Source organism: Staurois parvus, unplaced genomic scaffold (assembly GCF_062004578.1).
Source record: "Staurois parvus isolate SC_StPar_1 unplaced genomic scaffold, SC_StPar_1.0 ptg000211l, whole genome shotgun sequence".
NCBI lineage: Eukaryota > Metazoa > Chordata > Amphibia > Anura > Ranidae > Staurois > Staurois parvus.
In genome coordinates, this window is record NW_028318007.1 from 307,705 (window position 1) to 328,314 (window position 20,610).

General features: G+C 48.2%; 1 protein-coding gene across 1 annotated transcript; it reads right to left on the reverse strand.

Annotated features, from left to right (window-relative positions):
- Positions 1-18,692, reverse strand: E2F4 (E2F transcription factor 4). Its single transcript, XM_089678866.1, has 10 exons — positions 18,475-18,692; positions 8,473-8,582; positions 6,226-6,389; positions 5,780-5,821; positions 5,148-5,209; positions 4,826-5,063; positions 3,437-3,607; positions 3,174-3,221; positions 498-542; positions 1-411 (listed from the first exon to the last, which is right to left on the reverse strand). The coding sequence occupies exons 1-10, from the start codon at positions 18,595-18,597 to the stop codon at positions 299-301; spliced, it is 1,116 nt and encodes a 371-aa protein (XP_089534992.1). The 5' UTR covers positions 18,598-18,692; the 3' UTR covers positions 1-298.
- Positions 18,693-20,610: the final 1,918 nt, after the last annotated feature.

The window sequence follows — 20,610 nt, forward strand, 5'->3', positions numbered from 1 at the left end:
TACTGGCCAAAATGTATTTATTTAGTAAAAAACAAAAAAACTTAAAAAAATACAACAAAGCACAGAAAGGACAGTTTGGTAGAAAAATAACTTTATATCCACATATTCCTGCAAGAATGGCCATTCTCCTGGCACAAAGGGCAACGTGGAGGTGTGTCTTCCGGGATCGCCGTAATGCAAAGTCTCTACACCATTCTGCATTGCACAAATAACTATCAAATCCAAAAATAGACAACTCTTCATTATGGAACCAAATAGTGTCTCTATTCACAATATGGCACAGGGCCAAGTTCAGATGTCAAAGATTGATGGGAACGTCAAATAAGTCGCAGACTCCTTCACTTTCATCCAAGTTGTAGACATAGTCGTGGTCTCCAGGGGGTGGGGAGAGTCTGAGCAGAGGAGCGAACACTGGAGAGGAAGGACCAGGAGGGTAAGAAGACCACCAGTAATTTTACAGAACAGCCAGCCAATCACAGCACAGCTCAGACACTCACCTTCAGATGACATCAGCTCTTCCAGCAGGTCCGAAGCTGTGCATTCTGGGACAAAAAAGAAACACATTAATGTGTACATGGCCTTACATTACACATCATTCAAGCAGTCCTGTCACGTTTGCTGTGGAGACACTGCAAAGAATGAAAGTAGTTAAACGCAAACACTTAATAAAAAATTATTAATAAAAAAGATTAAAAGTGGTTGTAAAAGTTGTTTTTTTTTAACCGTGTCTGAATAGACGCAAACTGCTCCGGATCAAGCACAAATGAGTGCCCCCATAGGAAGCAGCTTCCTATGGGGGAACAAGCCAGGAGCGCCAGTGGGGGACCCCCTGAAGAGGAGGATCAAAGCTGCTCTGTGCAAAACCATTGCACAGAGCTGGTAAGTATAACCTGGTTATTATTTTAATTAACAAAACAATTCAAAGCTTTACAATCACTTTGAAAGGCTTTCTCTGCTTGTGTTCATGATCATTTTGTAAGTATCTGACATATGTAAAACATTATTGTGGTGGTCTTACACTAGTTCAGCTTCTGTTCTTCTCTGTTGTTTTGCAAGGGCTTTTTGCATATTATGCTGCTGTGCTAGTGGTTTATATCAGATTCAGACCTGATGCCTGGGCACTGGGACCGCTGGCAGAGAGGAGCTCCTTTGTGGATCTACTTAGCAGCTTTATTGATCTCTTTATAATTAGAGAGATCAGTGTAACCCAGTAAGAGGTTGTGAGGTGCATGGTGAAGGGCACTAAAGGAGATCACTTACTGACTGTATTTTGTTTTGAAGGACTATTACCTGTTATTTCACTTAGCACTTTGTTGCTTGGACTTTTTCATATTTATATTGTTGTGCATGCTGTGGTACATTTTATACACCATAGATTGTGGATATATGTTATTATTATAGTTTGAGAGTATGTGGAAGCGCACTTATAATCACTCACCAACTGTTATTTATCTAGTATTCAGATCATTTTGAGTGCAGCGGTCACATAGTCATACTAAGTGCAGAAAGATTTTTATACATCTTACATATAGGTCAGACCAGAAGATGTCCATCCATGGAGTCCACTGTACATCAGACCAGGGGATGTACAGTACATTCATGTAGCCTGCTGTATGTGAGAAGAGAAGATGTTCATCCATGTGGTCTGCTGTACATCAGACCGGAGGATATACATCCATGGAGTTTGCTGTATGTCAGAATGCAAGATGCCCATCCATACAGTCCACTGTACATGAGACCAGGGGATGTACAGTACATCCATGTAGTCTGCTGTACGTCAGAAAAGATGTTCATCCATGTGGTCTGCTGTACATCAGACCGGAGGATATACATCCATGGAGTTTGCTGTATGTCAGAATGGAAGATGCCCATCCATGGAGTCCACTGTACATCAGAACGAAAGTTGTACATCCATGGAATCCAGTGTAAATCAGACCAGAGATGTACAATCCATGGAGTCTGCTGTACATCAGACCGGAGGACATACATCCATGACATTTGCTGTATGTCAGAATGGAAGATGCCCATCCATGGAGTCCACTGTACATCAGATCAGGGGATGTACAGTACATCCATGTAGTCTGCTGTACGTCAGAAGAGAAGATGTTCATCCATGTGGTCTGCTGTACATCAGACCGGAGGACATACATCCATGACATTTGCTGTATGTCAGAATGGAAGATGCCCATCCATAGAGTCCACTGTACATCAGAACGAAAGTTATACATCCATGGAATCCACTGTAAATCAGACCAGAGATGTACATCCATGGAGTCTGCTGTACGTCAGAATGAAAGATCTATTACATCCTTGGGGTCTGTTGTAAATTAAATCGGAAGATGTACATCCATTGAGTTTGATCTACGTTGGAATAGGAGATGCCCATCCATGGAGTCTACTGTACGTCAGAAGAGAGATCATACATCCAAATTCAGCTGTATGTCATACTGGAAGATGTACATTCATGGAGTCTGCTCTACATCAGAACAGAGGATGTGTCCTGTATGTCAGAAGGGAAGATGTACGTCCATGGAGTCCGCTGTATGTCAGACAGTAGGATGTACATCCATGAAGTCTGCTGCACATTAAACTGGAATATGTACATCCACTGAACTTAGCAATATTTAAATCCGTTATTTTTATTGAAAAGACACTAAAGAGGTCTTTTCATTTCTGCTGTGCATATATGTTTCTTCCCTAAATATACAAATGCTTTTCTATATTTATTTTTATGATCCTGAGAGACTTCCACTCATAATTTCAGGAAGTATTCATCACATTCTGATTCTTCAGCCGGTTTCCTCATTTTATGTCGAGTCCCAGTCCTCATCATAATCTATACAGCTGTAAACCTGTAATTGTGTCAGGCAGTATGGAGACTCAGTCTGAGTTCATCTTTAGTTCTTTATCATTTTCCTTTAAGTCCACTTCAACAGACTGAACATACAGTATACTGGCTATGTGGGATACTCAGCTCTTCAGCCCAGATACTTGGCCCCTCCCTCCCCCAGAAAAATATTCAGCTCGTCTCCCCAGATAGATAGGCCTTTACCCCGATACTCAGCACTTTGCCCCAGTTAGAGATTCAGCCCTTCACACTGGATAGACACATTGCATGAAGTCCCTGGAAACCTCGGAAATGACTGAAGAATAATAAAAGTAGCACCATTTACCTTTTGTAGGGTCAAACAATTCGGAGAGATCGGTGGGTAACTCCAATACTACAACAAAAAGAAATATTAGAAATATTAAACTTCTGTAATCCACCACAAACGTTATAGATAGTATGGCTGGACACTTAGGATCTAATGAACTAAACCTCTCTAGAATCCAATAAAGATTTCTTTTAAGGTACTATAAAAGAGAAACTGTTGATCTTCCCCTACAACCAAGAACAATTTGGTGATAACAAAACCTAAAGAAGCATTTTACTTACCGTCTGATGGGTCAGACTTGATTGGCTGGAATGAGGTAGATGGATTTAGCAAATCAACACTGCTGTCTAATGAGGCTGAAGACTGGAGGGGGCAACTGGTATCGACACTGGGTAGATGGGTGGAACCAGAATCTTCCACTGCTGGGCTGGACGGAAGGCATTCCTGCGTTTCTGAACAACAAATACAACAAACTAAAAATCACCGTTCCATCATAGCACCCATATGCCCCTGGTGGAAGTAGCCATCACTTGACATACTAATCAGGTAAGTAGAAAGTGGACATTAGGGTATCTATACTCCGCGAGGGGAATGGTCATTATTATCTTCACAATCACTGAGATAAAACTAGAGAGCAGATAACACAATATCCACACTATTCATATGCCCTGGGGGTATAGTAAAGCTATCGTAGTATTTATATTTCCTGGTAGGTACAGCAAAGCTATCATTTGGTTTATGCTCCCTGGGGGTATACAGTAGATATCTCACTATCCATCTCCCTAAGGGTAGAAAATAGATATCATATCATTTTTTGGAAAATAGACAGTCCAAGGTATTCAGTAAGCGGCATGGCAAGTTTTTTGAAGCTGTAATTTTTGAAAAAATGAAGACATTTTTACAAAAATTGTTTTTTTTTTCTTTTTTTATACACAGTCACCAGTGCAGTACAACATCATCATATAACTGGTGTAGTGGTGATCAGGGACACTAACTGGCGACAGTATGAAAAAAAAAAAAAAATGTAATCATTTTTTTCATTACAATTTTTTTTTAACGATTTTTTTCTTTTTAAATACTGTGGCCAGAGCAATAGAATGTTGCTATAGTAACATGGGTACTACTCTGGGGAGGTGATCAGGAATTTTTTTTACACACTGTGATAATCACTGTTATAAGCAATATTTTTTTCTGAATGAAGTCAATTCATTCAGTGCGTACTATTTTGATTAGCCACAGGGTGGTGATGGGCTGTGATTGGCCATGTCTGTACCATATGATCACTGTGACCAATCACAAAGATCAACACAATAGTACACAATGAATGGAAGCCATCCATTGTGTACAATTGTCATGTGATCTGCTGTGATTGGTCACAGCAATCACATGGTACCAGTAGTAGCCCGGTACACGGATCTGTCATTCACTGTGTCAGGTGGGCACAGCGGCCAACAGCTTGTGCTGAAGCATGGACCGTGAGGAGCGATCCTGTGAGGATAGGAGAGATTCCACCCGGCAGCCATATTACAATAGGTTGTGCGGGAAGCCGTTAAATTTCCTGGGGTATAGAGCAGATATCACACTATTCATACTTTCTGGGGTATGCAGTAGATTTTATACTATCCATACTCCCTAGGGGTAAAAAGAAATCTTACAATATAGTAACTCACCAGAAACAGGGCTCTGAGGTGTAGCTGGTGGGGGGGGCTTCGGTTCTGTTTCATGGGTGAGGGCAGCTTGATGAGGGGTGTTTGTGATTGCAGGATTTGATTGGACAATATCTTCTGGAGGTGGGACAGGGACAACAACTGGAGGAGAGTTTGAAGTGTCTTTATTAACTAAAAGAACCTCTATGGGACCCGTGGAACTCTTCAGGTGAATCTGAAACTTCTTTTGCCCGTTGATTGCCTAAATGTGGAGCAGGAGGTGACAGAATTCAAATCTATGTAGTCAGACATGCAGAAGCTGCAAATCAGAATAATGGACACTTACCTCTGGCACCGGAACCTCTAAACATGTGCCCGACGGAGCTCTGATGGCGAGCAATGTATCACCTGTAAAACCACAACCGTCACAATAGACTCCCCAACAAAAAAAAAACACAACCCGCGTACTGTTAAGATGAGCAGCGTATGGGTAACAGGTGAGAACACCAAGACCAAGCCTAGCATTATAAGGAAATTGCTAATAGGTGGGAACACCACGATTGAATCTAGCATTATGGGGACATGGGCAAGAGGTGGGAACACCACCACTAAGTCTAGTATTAAGAGGAAATGACTATTGGGTGGGAACACCACCAATGAGTCTAGTATTATAAGAACATGGGAAATAGGTGTGAACAGGACCACTGATTCTAGCTTTAAAGGGACATGGGCAACAGGTGGGAACAGGACCACTGAGTCTAGTATTGTAAGGACATGGGAAATAGATGGGAACAGGACCACTGAGTCTAGTATTACAAGGACATGGGCAATAGGTGGTAACACCACCACTAAGTCCAGCATGATGGTGACCCAGTATAAGAACAATGCAATCAGTTGGTGAATTAGCTGCATACACTGAAGGGTGACCAGGCCTTGTCAAATCCTTTCCCAGCTCACACCATCAGTAACAAGACTAACCTCGAAAACAGCGACAGATATCTTCGTGCGTCAGGTATGCTAATGTGAACCCCGTTAAGGAAGAACACTGTAAACCATCTCCACTCCCATGGACATCAGCTATAATGATGAGGGTTCAATGAGTAGATAGCCCAAACACAGCCTGACATGCAGCATGTCTTATGTGTAAAAAGAACAGAAAACTAGAATAGCCCCCTACAGGGGAAGTGTTGAGAGGTAAGATAATGTGCATGGGGGGGTATTATTGTGAAAGAGGAGGGGTAGATTAGTGTATGGGACGAGGTAATGTGTATGGGGGAAGGGAGTAGATCAGTGTATGGGAAGTGGGTAGATGATGTGCATCAAGGAAGGGGAAGATCAGTGTGGAAGAGAAGGGATAGATTAGTGTATAGGGAATGGTAGATAATGTGTATGGGGGAAGGGGGTAGATTAGTTGGGTAAAGGATATCCCGTGTTCTGCACGTCATCCGTCACATTCTTGATGCTTTGTTGCACCCAGACACGTTGCTGGTCAAGTTCCTGCTCCCGTTGCTCCAGATCTGCTAGTTCAGCCTTAAGATCAATGAGCTTGTCGGCAATCTCCCGTGTGTTACACCCAGGACCGACACCCCTGCACAGAAATAGAACCAATTATTATTATTATTATTATTATTATTCAGTATTTATAAAGCGCCAATAGTTCGCTCAGCGCTGTACATTACAAAGGGGGACAGAACATGTGACAGAACAATACCAATACAATGCAAAACATGAGGGGATCGAGGGCCCTGCTCTTTCAAGCTTACAATCTAGGAGGGAGGGGATGGTGGCACAGGAGGAGATAGCTGTGGGGGATGGAGTGGTAGGAAGAGTGGAGGAGGTCGGCAAGTTAGCAGGGGGCGGGGTAGGCTTCCCTGAAGAGATGGGTTTTCAGGGTGCGCCTAAAGGAGAGGAGAGTAGGTGATAATCTGATGGGTTGGGGCAGGGAGTTCCAGAGGATGGGTGACACCCTGGAGAAGTCCTGGAGGCGGGCATGGGAGGAGGAGACCAGGGAACTAGAGAGAAGGAGGTCTTGTGAGGAGCGGAGTGTGCGTGCTGGGCGGTACTTGGATATTAGGTCAGTGATGTAGTTCGGGGCAGTATGGTGGACAGCTTTGTACGTCAGCGTTAGGATTTTGAATTTGATCCGTTGCGCAATCGGAAGCCAGTGGAGGGATTGGCAGAGGGGGGTGGCGGAAACGGAGCGGTTGGAAAGGTGAATGAGTCTGGCAGCCGTATTCAGGATGGACTGAAGCGGGGATAGCCAGCGGCGAGGCAGGCCAGTGAGGAGGGAGTTGCAGTAGTCGAGTCGCGATATGATGAGGGAGTGGATGAGCTGTTTAGTGGTTTCTGGAGTTAGGAACGTGCGGATTTTGGCGATGTTGCGGAGGTGGAGTCTGCATGAGTTTGTTAAAGAGTGGACTTGGGGCTGGAAGGATAGGTTGGAGTCCAAAATGACACCAAGTACTCTGGCCTGCGGGGCGGGTTTGATGGTGGCGTTGTTGGACATGATGGAGAAGTCAATGGGGGGTGGTGTCCGGGCTGGAGGGAAGACAAGAAACTCGGTTTTGGAGAGGTTCAGTTTAAGGAAGTGGAGCGACATCCAGTCTGATATGTCAATTACTCTCCATAGTTCAATGTATACATACATACAAAGTTCTACATGGACTAGGAGGATCAGAATGCTTTCCAACTGTGGTGATGAGTATAATGCCCTGCTTGAGGGCAATTCACACACCAAATGACAATAACGAACAATGCCCCAGTTCCCAATCTGTCCTTCCTGTGGGGTGGACGGGTCACATTAATACCCACTACTTCTACTAGAATGTCATTAAACAAACAAACACACACTCACTTATAGACATACAGATAGGAACGTACAGTTTGTCCAGAGGACTGACCCTTCAGATAGGAAGGGCAGTTCATCCCCAGGACTGACCCTACTGGTAAGAAGGGCAGTTCATCCCCAGGACTGACCCTACTGGTAAGAAGGGCAGTTCATCCCCAGGACTGACCCTACTGTTAAGAAGGGCAGTTCATCCCCAGGACTGACCCTACTGGTAAGAAGGGCAGTTCATCCCCAGGACTGACCCTACTGGTAAGAAGGGCAGTTCATCCCCAGGACTGACCCTACTGGTAAGAAGGGCAGTTCATCCCCAGGACTGACCCTACTGGTAAGAAGGGCAGTTCATCCACAGGACTGACCCTACTGGTAAGAAGGGCAGTTCATCCCCAGGACTGACCCCACTGGTAAGAAGGGCAGTTCATCCCCAGGACTGACCCCACTGGTAAGAAGGGCAGTTCATCCCCAGGACTGACCCCACTGGTAAGAAGGGCAGTTCATCCCCAGGACTGACCCCACTGATAAGAAGGGCAGTTCATCCCCAGGACTGACCCTACAGATAGGAAGGACAGTTCATCCCCAGGACTGACCCTACAGATAGGAAGGACAGTTCATCCCCAGGACTGACCCTACAGATAGGAAGGACAGTTCATCCCCAGGACTGACCCTACAGATAAGAAGGACAGTGCACTATACAAGTGCCACCACCCAGACACAATCCTGTATGAGCCCCACCAATCAGACATGACCCTGTAAAACCCCCACCAATCAGACTCATCCATTCACAGACAACTGCAGACATGAGGCTTGCCCTGTGCAGGATTCTTACTTCCACTGAATACTGTTCTTGGATTTCTTCTCTATCAGCCCGATGCCTTCCAGCACATTGGTGATGTCATAAATTCGCCGTTTCTGTCTAACTGCGAGTGTGTCTGCAGCCTGCAAGACAAAACATAACAATGACAACCAAATCCCATCACCACACAAGACAAGGACACAAAGCAACCGAAAATATGACACATCTGTGATGAGCTGGGATGTGAACACCATGGACAGAGGAAGAGTCAGGAGACCCATTGTCTATCCTCAACCAGAGGAGATGTCTATAAAAAGTTATTTCGAGGTGTACAGGACCATCATGGAGTGGTATGGGTTAATATGGATAACTTAACCTGCTATATATCTATGTAAACGGTAGCGTCCTCAGTGGCAGGTGACGGGTATATACGGTAGTGTCCTCAGTGGCAGGTGACGGGTATACACGGTAGCGTCCTCAGTGGCAGGTGACGGGTATACACGGTAGCGTCCTCAGTGGCAGGTGACGGGTATACACGGTAGCGTCCTCAGTGGCAGGTGACGGGTATACACGGTAGCGTCCTCAGTGGCAGGTGACGGGTATACACGGTAGCGTCCTCAGTGGCAGGTGACGGGTATACACGGTAGCGTCCTCAGTGGCAGGTGACGGGTATACACGGTAGCGTCCTCAGTGGCAGGTGACGGGTATACACGGTAGAGTCCTCAGTGGCAGGTGACGGGTATACACGGTAGCGTCCTCAGTGGCAGGTGACGGGTATACACGGTAGCGTCCTCAGTGGCAGGTGACGGGTATATACGGTAGCGTCCTCAGTGGCAGGTGACGGGTATATACGGTAGCGTCCTCAGTGGCAGGTGACGGATATATACGGTAGCGTCCTCAGTGGCAGGTGACGGGTATATACGGTAGCGTCCTCAGTGTCGGGTATATACGGTAGCGTCCTCAGTGTCGGGTATATACGGTAGCGTCCTCAGTGTCGGGTATATACGGTAGCGTCCTCAGTGTCGGGTATATACGGTAGCGTCCTCAGTGGCAGGTGACGGGTATATACGGTAGCGTCCTCATTGTCAGGTGACGGGTAGACACAGTAGCGCCCTCAGTGTCAGGTGACGGGTAGACACGGTAGCGTCCTCAGTGTCAGGTGACGGGTATATACGGTAGCGGCCTCAGTATCAGGTATATATGGTAGTGTTCTCAGTATCAGGTGATTGGTACATATACAGTAGCGTTCTCAGTGTCAGGTTTATACAATAGCGTCCTCAGTGTCAGGTGACGGGTATACACGGTAGCGTCCTGAGTGTCAGGTGACGGTATATACGGTAGCGTCCTGAGTGGCAGGTGACGGGTATACACGGTAGCGTCCTCGGTGTCGGGTATATACGGTAGAGTCCTCAGTGGCAGGTGACGGGTATATACGGTAGCGTCCTCGGTGTCGGGTATATACGGTAGAGTCCTCAGTGGCAGGTGACGGGTATACACGGTAGCGTCCTCAGTGGCAGGTGACGGGTATACACGGTAGCGTCCTCAGTGGCAGGTGACGGGTATACACGGTAGCGTCCTCAGTGGCAGGTGACGGGTATACACGGCAGCGTCCTCAGTGGCAGGTGACGGGTATACACGGCAGCGTCCTCAGTGGCAGGTGACGGGTATACACGGCAGCGTCCTCAGTGGCAGGTGACGGGTATACACGGCAGCGTCCTCAGTGGCAGGTGACGGGTATACACGGCAGCGTCCTCAGTGGCAGGTGACGGGTATACACGGCAGCGTCCTCAGTGGCAGGTGACGGGTATACACGGCAGCGTCCTCAGTGGCAGGTGACGGGTATACACGGCAGCGTCCTCAGTGGCAGGTGACGGGTATACACGGTAGCGTCCTCAGTGGCAGGTGACGGGTATACACGGTAGCGTCCTCAGTGGCAGGTGACGGGTATACACGGTAGCGTCCTCAGTGTCAGGTGACGGGTATATACGGTAGCGTCCTCAGTGGCAGGTGACGGGTATATACGGTAGCGTCCTCAGTGGCAGGTGACGGGTATACACGGTAGCGTCCTCAGTGGCAGGTGACGGGTATACACGGTAGAGTCCTCAGTGTCAGGTGACGGGTATACACGGTAGCGTCCTCAGTGGCAGGTGACGGGTATACACGGTAGAGTCCTCAGTGGCAGGTGACGGGTATATACGGTAGCGTCCTCAGTGGCAGGTGACGGGTATATACGGTAGCGTCCTCAGTGGCAGGTGACGGGTATATACGGTAGCGTCCTCAGTGGCAGGTGACGGGTATATACGGTAGCGTCCTCAGTGGCAGGTGACGGGTATATACGGTAGCGTCCTCAGTGGCAGGTGACGGGTATATACGGTAGCGTCCTCAGTGTCGGGTATATACGGTAGCGTCCTCAGTGTCGGGTATATACGGTAGCGTCCTCAGTGGCAGGTGACGGGTATATACGGTAGCGTCCTCATTGTCAGGTGACGGGTAGACACAGTAGCGCCCTCAGTGTCAGGTGACGGGTAGACACGGTAGCGTCCTCAGTGGCAGGTGACGGGTATATACGGTAGCGGCCTCAGTGTCAGGTGACGGGTATATACGGTAGCGCACTCAGTATCAGGTATATATGGTAGTGTTCTCAGTATCAGGTGATTGGTACATATACAGTAGCGTTCTCAGTGTCAGGTTTATACAATAGCGTCCTCAGTGTCAGGTGACGGGTATACACGGTAGCGTCCTAAGTGTCAGGTGACGGTATATACGGTAGCGTCCTAAGTGGCAGGTGACGGTATATACGGTAGCATCCTCGGTGTCGGGTATATACGGTAGAGTCCTCAGTGGCAGGTGACGGGTATATACGGTAGCGTCCTCGGTGTCGGGTATATACGGTAGAGTCCTCAGTGGCAGGTGACGGGTATACACGGTAGTGTCCTCAGTGGCAGGTGACGGGTATACACGGTAGCGCCCTCAGTGGCAGGTGACGGGTATACACGGTAGCGTCCTCAGTGGCAGGTGACGGGTATACACGGTAGCGTCCTCAGTGGCAGGTGACGGGTATACACGGTAGCGTCCTCAGTGGCAGGTGACGGGTATACACGGTAGCGTCCTCAGTGGCAGGTGACGGGTATACACGGTAGAGTCCTCAGTGGCAGGTGACGGGTATACACGGTAGCGTCCTCAGTGGCAGGTGACGGGTATATACGGTAGCGTCCTCAGTGGCAGGTGACGGGTATATACGGTAGCGTCCTCAGTGGCAGGTGACGGGTATATACGGTAGCGTCCTCAGTGGCAGGTGACGGATATATACGGTAGCGTCCTCAGTGGCAGGTGACGGGTATATACGGTAGCGTCCTCAGTGTCGGGTATATACGGTAGCGTCCTCAGTGTCGGGTATATACGGTAGCGTCCTCAGTGTCGGGTATATACGGTAGCGTCCTCAGTGGCAGGTGACGGGTATATACGGTAGCGTCCTCATTGTCAGGTGACGGGTAGACACAGTAGCGCCCTCAGTGTCAGGTGACGGGTAGACACGGTAGCGTCCTCAGTGGCAGGTGACGGGTATATACGGTAGCGGCCTCAGTGTCAGGTGACGGGTATATACGGTAGCGGCCTCAGTATCAGGTATATATGGTAGTGTTCTCAGTATCAGGTGATTGGTACATATACAGTAGCGTTCTCAGTGTCAGGTTTATACAATAGCGTCCTCAGTGTCAGGTGACGGGTATACACGGTAGCGTCCTAAGTGTCAGGTGACGGTATATACGGTAGCGTCCTAAGTGGCAGGTGACGGGTATATACGGTAGCATCCTCGGTGTCGGGTATATACGGTAGAGTCCTCAGTGGCAGGTGACGGGTATATATACGGTAGCGTCCTCGGTGTCGGGTATATACGGTAGAGTCCTCAGTGGCAGGTGACGGGTATACACGGTAGTGTCCTCAGTGGCAGGTGACGGGTATACACGGTAGCGTCCTCAGTGGCAGGTGACGGGTATACACGGTAGCGTCCTCAGTGGCAGGTGACGGGTATACACGGTAGCGTCCTCAGTGGCAGGTGACGGGTATACACGGTAGCGTCCTCAGTGGCAGGTGACGGGTATACACGGTAGCGTCCTCAGTGGCAGGTGACGGGTATACACGGTAGCGTCCTCAGTGGCAGGTGACGGGTATACACGGTAGAGTCCTCAGTGGCAGGTGACGGGTATACACGGTAGCGTCCTCAGTGGCAGGTGACGGGTATATACGGTAGCGTCCTCAGTGGCAGGTGACGGGTATATACGGTAGCGTCCTCAGTGGCAGGTGACGGGTATATACGGTAGCGTCCTCAGTGGCAGGTGACGGATATATACGGTAGCGTCCTCAGTGGCAGGTGACGGGTATATACGGTAGCGTCCTCAGTGTCGGGTATATACGGTAGCGTCCTCAGTGTCGGGTATATACGGTAGCGTCCTCAGTGTCGGGTATATACGGTAGCGTCCTCAGTGGCAGGTGACGGGTATATACGGTAGCGTCCTCAGTGGCAGGTGACGGGTAGACACAGTAGCGCCCTCAGTGTCAGGTGACGGGTAGACACGGTAGCGTCCTCAGTGGCAGGTGACGGGTATATACGGTAGCGGCCTCAGTGTCAGGTGACGGGTATATACGGTAGCGGCCTCAGTATCAGGTATATATGGTAGTGTTCTCAGTATCAGGTGATTGGTACATATACAGTAGCGTTCTCAGTGTCAGGTTTATACAATAGCGTCCTCAGTGTCAGGTGACGGGTATACACGGTAGCGTCCTAAGTGTCAGGTGACGGTATATACGGTAGCGTCCTGAGTGGCAGGTGACGGGTATACACGGTAGCGTCCTCGGTGTCGGGTATATACGGTAGAGTCCTCAGTGGCAGGTGACGGGTATATACGGTAGCGTCCTCGGTGTCGGGTATATACGGTAGAGTCCTCAGTGGCAGGTGACGGGTATACACGGTAGCGTCCTCAGTGGCAGGTGACGGGTATACACGGTAGCGTCCTCAGTGGCAGGTGACGGGTATACACGGCAGCGTCCTCAGTGGCAGGTGACGGGTATACACGGCAGCGTCCTCAGTGGCAGGTGACGGGTATACACGGCAGCGTCCTCAGTGGCAGGTGACGGGTATACACGGCAGCGTCCTCAGTGGCAGGTGACGGGTATACACGGCAGCGTCCTCAGTGGCAGGTGACGGGTATACACGGCAGCGTCCTCAGTGGCAGGTGACGGGTATACACGGCAGCGTCCTCAGTGGCAGGTGACGGGTATACACGGCAGCGTCCTCAGTGGCAGGTGACGGGTATATACGGCAGCGTCCTCAGTGGCAGGTGACGGGTATATACGGTAGCGTCCTGAGTGGCAGGTGACGGGTATACACGGTAGCGTCCTCAGTGGCAGGTGACGGGTATATACGGTAGCGTCCTCAGTGGCAGGTGACGGGTATATACGGTAGCGTCCTCAGTGGCAGGTGACGGGTATATACGGTAGCGTCCTCAGTGGCAGGTGACGGGTATATACGGTAGCGTCCTCAGTGGCAGGTGACGGGTATATACGGTAGCGTCCTCAGTGTCGGGTATATACGGTAGCGTCCTCAGTGTCGGGTATATACGGTAGCGTCCTCAGTGTCGGGTATATACGGTAGCGTCCTCAGTGGCAGGTGACGGGTATATACGGTAGCGTCCTCATTGTCAGGTGACGGGTAGACACGGTAGCGCCCTCAGTGTCAGGTGACGGGTAGACACGGTAGCGTCCTCAGTGGCAGGTGACGGGTATACACGGTAGCGTCCTCAGTGGCAGGTGACGGGTATACACGGTAGCGTCCTCAGTGGCAGGTGACGGGTATACACGGTAGCGTCCTCAGTGGCAGGTGACGGGTATACACGGCAGCGTCCTCAGTGGCAGGTGACGGGTATACACGGCAGCGTCCTCAGTGGCAGGTGACGGGTATACACGGCAGCGTCCTCAGTGGCAGGTGACGGGTATACACGGCAGCGTCCTCAGTGGCAGGTGACGGGTATACACGGCAGCGTCCTCAGTGGCAGGTGACGGGTATACACGGCAGCTTCCTCAGTGGCAGGTGACGGGTATACACGGCAGCGTCCTCAGTGGCAGGTGACGGGTATATACGGTAGCGTCCTCAGTGGCAGGTGACGGGTATATACGGTAGCGTCCTGAGTGGCAGGTGACGGGTATACACGGTAGCGTCCTCAGTGGCAGGTGACGGGTATATACGGTAGCGTCCTCAGTGGCAGGTGACGGGTATACACGTTAGCGTCCTCAGTGGCAGGTGACGGGTAAATACGGTAGCGTCCTCAGTAGCAGGTGACGGGTAAATACGGTAGCGTCCTCAGTGGCAGGTGACGGGTATATACGGTAGCGTCCTCAGTGGCAGGTGATGGGTATATATGGTAGGGTTGCCACCCTATCCTTTTAAAACCAAACACATTAAATTACATTCTGAGGCTCAGTTAAAGTGCTTCCAAAGACTTATTTTTTTTAAAGAAAAAACAACAAACATGTCTATACTTACCTGCTGTGTGCAGTGGTTTTACACAGTGCAGCCCGGATTCTCCTCTTCTCGGGTCCCCCTCGGCGCTCCTGGCCCCTCCCTCCTGTTGTGTGCCCCCACAGCAAGCAGCTTGCAATGGGAGCACTCGCTGCTCCGTTTGTCTGTTCACACACAGAGCTGCGGCTCAGTCCCGCCCTCTCTCTTCTCATTGGCTCACTGGCTGTAAAGATAGCAGCGGAAGCCAACGGCTCCTGCTTTTGTCTCAGCCAATGAGAAGAGAGAATCCCAGGATAGATGAGACTCCAGTGCACATCGCTGGATTGAGAGGGGGCTTAGGTGAGTATTGGGGGGGGGGGGGGCTGGGGGAGCTGCTGCACAGAGAAGCTTTTTTTACCTACATGCATAGAATGCATGAAGGTGAAAAACCTTTTCGCCTTTACTACCACTTTAATGCAGATGGGGCACTGAGTTTAATGAGCACATTAATCAGTCTCAGAACCTGTGTATATACAGCAGGTAAAATAAGTATTGAACACGTCAAATATATTTCTAAAGATGCTATTTGCATGAAAATTTCACCACATCAGTAACAACCCATGCAATCCACACATACAGAGAAACCAAAACAAATATGTTCAGAAATTAAGTTATGTGTAACAAAATGGAATGACACAGGGAAAAAGTATTGAACACGCTAACTGAAATGTATTTAATACTTTGTACAAAATCCTTTGTTGGTACTGACAGCTTCAAAACACCTCCTGTATGGAGAAAGTAGTCGCATGCATTGCTCAGATGTGATTTTGGTCCATTCTTCCATGAAATCAGTCTTCAAATCTTGAAGTTTCCGTGGGTCTCTTCCATGAACTCTGATCTTTAGTTATTTCCATAGATTTTCTATTGGATTCAAGCCAGGTGATTGGCTTTGTGTTTGGGATCATTGTCCTGCTGGAATGTCCACTCTCGTTCAGGGGCGGACTGACCATTTGGAAACTCGGGCAGTGCCAGAGGGCCCGGGGTCAGTAGGGGGCCCCATGAGATGCCCCTGGTACCTTTTTCATAGGCTTTTTTGAGTTTGGGCAAGGACACAGGGGCCCCTTGATCCCTTATTGCCCGGGGGCCCCATGAGTTGTCAGTCCGCCCCTGCCCTCGTTTCATCTTCCTGATCCTGGTAGATGGCAGCAGATGTTTATCAAGAATGTCTTGATACATTTTTCCATTCATCCTTCCTTCAGTGACATGCAGTTTGCCCGTACTGTATGCTGAAAAACAGACCCACACTATGATGTTCTCACCTCCATGCTTCACTGTTGGGATGGTGATTTTGGGGTGATGTGAAGAGCCATTTGACCTCCAAACATGGTGTGTATTATGGCGTCCAATAAGTTCAATTTTGGTCTCATCTGACCAGACTATATTCTCTCAGTATTTCAGACTTGTCTAAATGTTGTGCAGCAAACTTTAAATGAGCTTCAACATGCTTTTTCTTCAGTAATGGAGCCTTGTGCTGTGACCGTGCATACAGGCCACAGCGGCTGAGAGCATTACTTATTGTTTTCTTTGCTAATTCCAGGTCCTTCTGAAGCTCTCTACAAGTGGTCCTTGGCTCTTGGACAACTCTTCTGATAATTATTTTCACTCCTCTATCAGAATTCTTGCCAGGAGCACCTGCTTGTGGCCAGTTTATGGTGAAATGATGTTTTACTTCTGGATTATGGCCCCAACAGTGCTCACTGGAACATTCAGAAGTGTAGAAATCCTTCTGTAACCAATGCCATCAGTATATTTTGCAACAATACGTTTCTGAAGGTCTTGATAGAGCTCTTTGCTTTTACCCACCATGAGAGGTTTCTTGCGTGCCACCTTGGTAATGAGACACCTTTTTATAGGCCAGCAGTTGAGACTGAACCAGCTGATATTAATTTGCACTGCCAAGGGGCAGGATTGCTTTCTAATTACTGATAGATTTCAGCTGGTGTCTTGGCTTTCCTTGCCTTTTTGCGCCTCCCTTTCTTCATGTGTTCAATAATCCCCCCCCCCCCCATGTCATTCCATTTTATTACACATAACATCATTTCTGAACTTATTTGTTTTGGTTTCTTTGTATGTGTGGATTGTTACCGACGTGGTGAAAATTTCACATCAACAGCACCTTTAGAAATATATATGGTCAAGCTCACATATACAGATATATACTGTTTGATCAGGTATTACAGTAATGTTCACTTATATTCGTATATACAGTAGGGTCAGGTATAGGGTAATGGTCATGTACAGTTATATATGCTTGGACCAAGTATATAGGTAATGCTGATGGCCATATATATATATATATATATAAAAAGCCATTTATAACTCCGCCCCAAATTACATCACCAAACTTGTCTCCAAATATCACCCAAACCGGACTCTCTGCTCCTCACATCCCACGACCTCCTGCTCTCTAGCTCCCTTGTCTCTTCCTCCCATGCTCGTCTGCAGGACTTCTCCAGAGCTTCCCCCATCCTCTGCGACTCTCTACCCCAATTTATCAGACTATCGTCTGCTCTGCTCACTTTTAGGCGATCTCTGAATACCTATCTCTTCAGGGAAGCCTATCCTGCCCTCAGCTAATAATGAAGTCTTCTATTCCTCCTACCACTCCATCCTCCACAGTTACTACCTTTTGTACCACTAGCCCCTCCCTCTTAGATTGTAAGCTCCAAGGAGCAGGGCCCTCCTAACCCTCTTGTATTGAACTGTATAGGTTCTGTATTGTCTATTGTAAAGCACTGAGCAAACTGTTGGCGCTATATAAATTCTGTATATTATATATATATCTATATATCTATATATATATATATATATAGATAGTTCTCACAGTCAAATCATGGTATATACAGTATTTTAACTATATATATATATATATATATATATATATATATATATATATTCACACACAGGTATATATGTCAGTGCTTGCAAGTATATATGATTAGGCCAAGTATATAGGTACAGCTGATATATATATATAATTTTTTTTTTCTCAGTCAGGTCTGGGTATATACAGTATTTTCTCTATACATGGAGATTTTATATATATATATATATATATATATATATATATATATATATAGTGACATTCTGTGTATATATATCTATCCCCCTATGTATGGTAGCTCTCACATACTATATACAGGTATACAGTCTGTTCAGGTACATATGGAATGCCCACATACACGGATATATATTGTAGTGCTCCTCTACAGCGGTATATACGGTAGTGTTGGATATATAGAGCAGTGTCTCATACCCCTCTACACGGACATATACGGTAGTGCCCCTGTACACGGATATGTACGGTAGCGGCGTGAGGTGACAGTGGCTAGTTCGGACCCGGTGGAGGAAATGTTCTGGACGGATACTAGTAACGGGAACGAGCACCGCTCACACCAATAACCCTCTATACGTTTATATACGGTCATGTGACAGGGCCAGGGTGGCACACATAGACTACACACGGCTCTCCCCGGTATTACCGCCTTGAGATCCAGCACGCCGTCCTCGGCCTCCTGTAGCAGGGACACGAACTTGCTAGTGAGGAGCCCCAGACTCTTCTCATGGCGGCTCGGCGTGACCGGACACTGCGCGGGATCCGCCATGACAGCACCGCGAGGCGGGGGGCGGGGCCTCCGGTCAGCTGCTTCAACGGCCAGCCTAGCGGCCGTTACCTGCGCAGAGCATGCCGGGAGAGGGGGGAGCCAGAGCGCAAAGGGGGAGGGACGAGAGACCGTCTGAGAGTGAGAGGAAGGGGCGGGGCTGTAATACATTGTTCTGTGCGCGGCGGTGCGGATTGTCCTCTGGATGGGATCTACACTGTATTGCCTCAAGTATTGGTCGGCCTGCCTTTACATAGACATGCCCTTTAATGGCATCCCAGTCTTCATGGAATGGGTTTCCATGGCTGAGCAGCTGCATCTATGCAGGCCATAGACTGGGCGAAAACCGTCTTTTTTAAAAAAAAAACGAAAAATCGGTCGTTCAATCAGCCGACGTTACCACCAACGGTAAAAGAAATCGGGCAATTTTTGTCTCGTCTACGGCCGGCAAATATAATAGCGGAGTATTACTTCTGTCCCTGCAGAGAGCTCCGCTATTATATTTGACATTAAAAAGTATAGCGGTTGCAACATTGTATCTATTTGTATCCATTTCGGATACAGATGGTTTTATTTGGATACAAATAGATACAATGTTGCAACCGCAATACTTTTTAATGTCAAATATAATAGCGGACTGGAATTCTTTTTCTTCTTCTTTTTCTTCTTCTTGCAGCTCATGGCTCATGCGCAGATTTTTTATCGGTAAAAAGATCGACCGATTTGCTGATCATTGCCATGTAAATTGGATTTTTTCCCAACTTTTTGACCCATCTATGGCCTGCTTTAGTCCGTAGGGTTCAATATTGAGTTGGCCCCGCCCTTTGCAGCTATAACAGCTTTAACTCTTCAGGGAAGGCCGTCCACAAGGTTTAGGAGGGTGTCTATGGGAAGGTTGGACCATTCTTCCAGAAGCACATTTGTGAGGTCAGGCACTGATGTCGGGGGAGGAGGCCTGGCTCGTAGTCTCCGCTCTAATTCATCCCAAAGGTGTTCTATGGGGTTGAGGTCAGGACTCTGTGCAGGCCAGTCAAGTTCCTCCACCCCAAACTTGCTCCTCCATGTCTTTATGGACCTTGCTTTGTGCCCTGGTGTGCAGTCATGTTGGAACAGGAAGGGGCCATCCCCAAACTCTTCCCACAAAGTTGGGAGCATGAAATTGTCCAAAATGTCTTGGTATGCTGACGCCTTAAGAGTTCCCATCACTGAAACTAGGGGGCCAAGTCCAACCCCTGAAAAACAACCCCCCCTCCAACAAACTTTACACTTGGCACAATGCAGTCAGGCAAGTACCGTTCTCCTGGCAACCGCCAAACCCAGACACATCCATCAGATTGTCAGAAAAGTGTGATTGGTCACTCCAGAGAACATGTCTCCATTACTCTTGAGTCCAGTGGCGGCGTGCTTTACACCACGGCATCTGATGCTTTGCATTGCACTTGGTGATATAAGGCTTGGATGCAGCTGCTCGGCCATGGAAACCCATTCCATGCAGCTCTCTATGCACTGTTGTTGTGCTAATCTGAAGGACACATGAAGTTTGGAGGTCTTTAGCTATTAACTCTGCAGACAGTTGGTGATTTCTGCGCACTGTGCACTTCATCGTGTGCTGACCCCGCTCTGTCATGTGATGTGGCCTACCACTTGGTGGCTGAGTTGCTGTTGTTCCCAGTTGCTTCCACTTTGTTATAATCTCACTAACAGTTGACCGTGGAATATTTAGTAGCCAGGAAATGTCACGGATGGACTTATTGCAGAGGTGGCCACCTATCCCGGGACCACGCTTGGAGTCACTGAGCTCCTGAGAGCGACCCATTCTTTCACCAATGTTTGTAGAAGCAGCCTGCATGACTAGGGGCTTGAATTTATACATCTGTGGCCATGGAGGTGATTTGAACACCTGAACCCAATGATATGGAGGGCGGGGCCAATACTTTTGGCAATATAGTGTTCTTATTCCCCCCCGGGTGTATGGATAATGTACAGGCTCTGTGTACCTGCCTATAGGACAGCTTT

Bases quoted from the DNA above. Each gene is read 5' to 3' on its own strand.
- E2F4 (XM_089678866.1), bottom strand. From the start codon at position 18,597: ATGGCGGATCCCGCGCAGTGTCCGGTCACGCCGAGCCGCCATGAGAAG. The intron at 8,583-18,474 runs GTAATACCGGGG...TTTGTCTTGCAG, and splicing joins GCGTGCTGGATCTCAAGGCG to GCTGCAGACACACTCGCAGT. The intron at 412-497 runs GTGAGTGTCTGA...CTTCCTCTCCAG, and splicing joins AGAGCTGATGTCATCTGAAG to TGTTCGCTCCTCTGCTCAGA.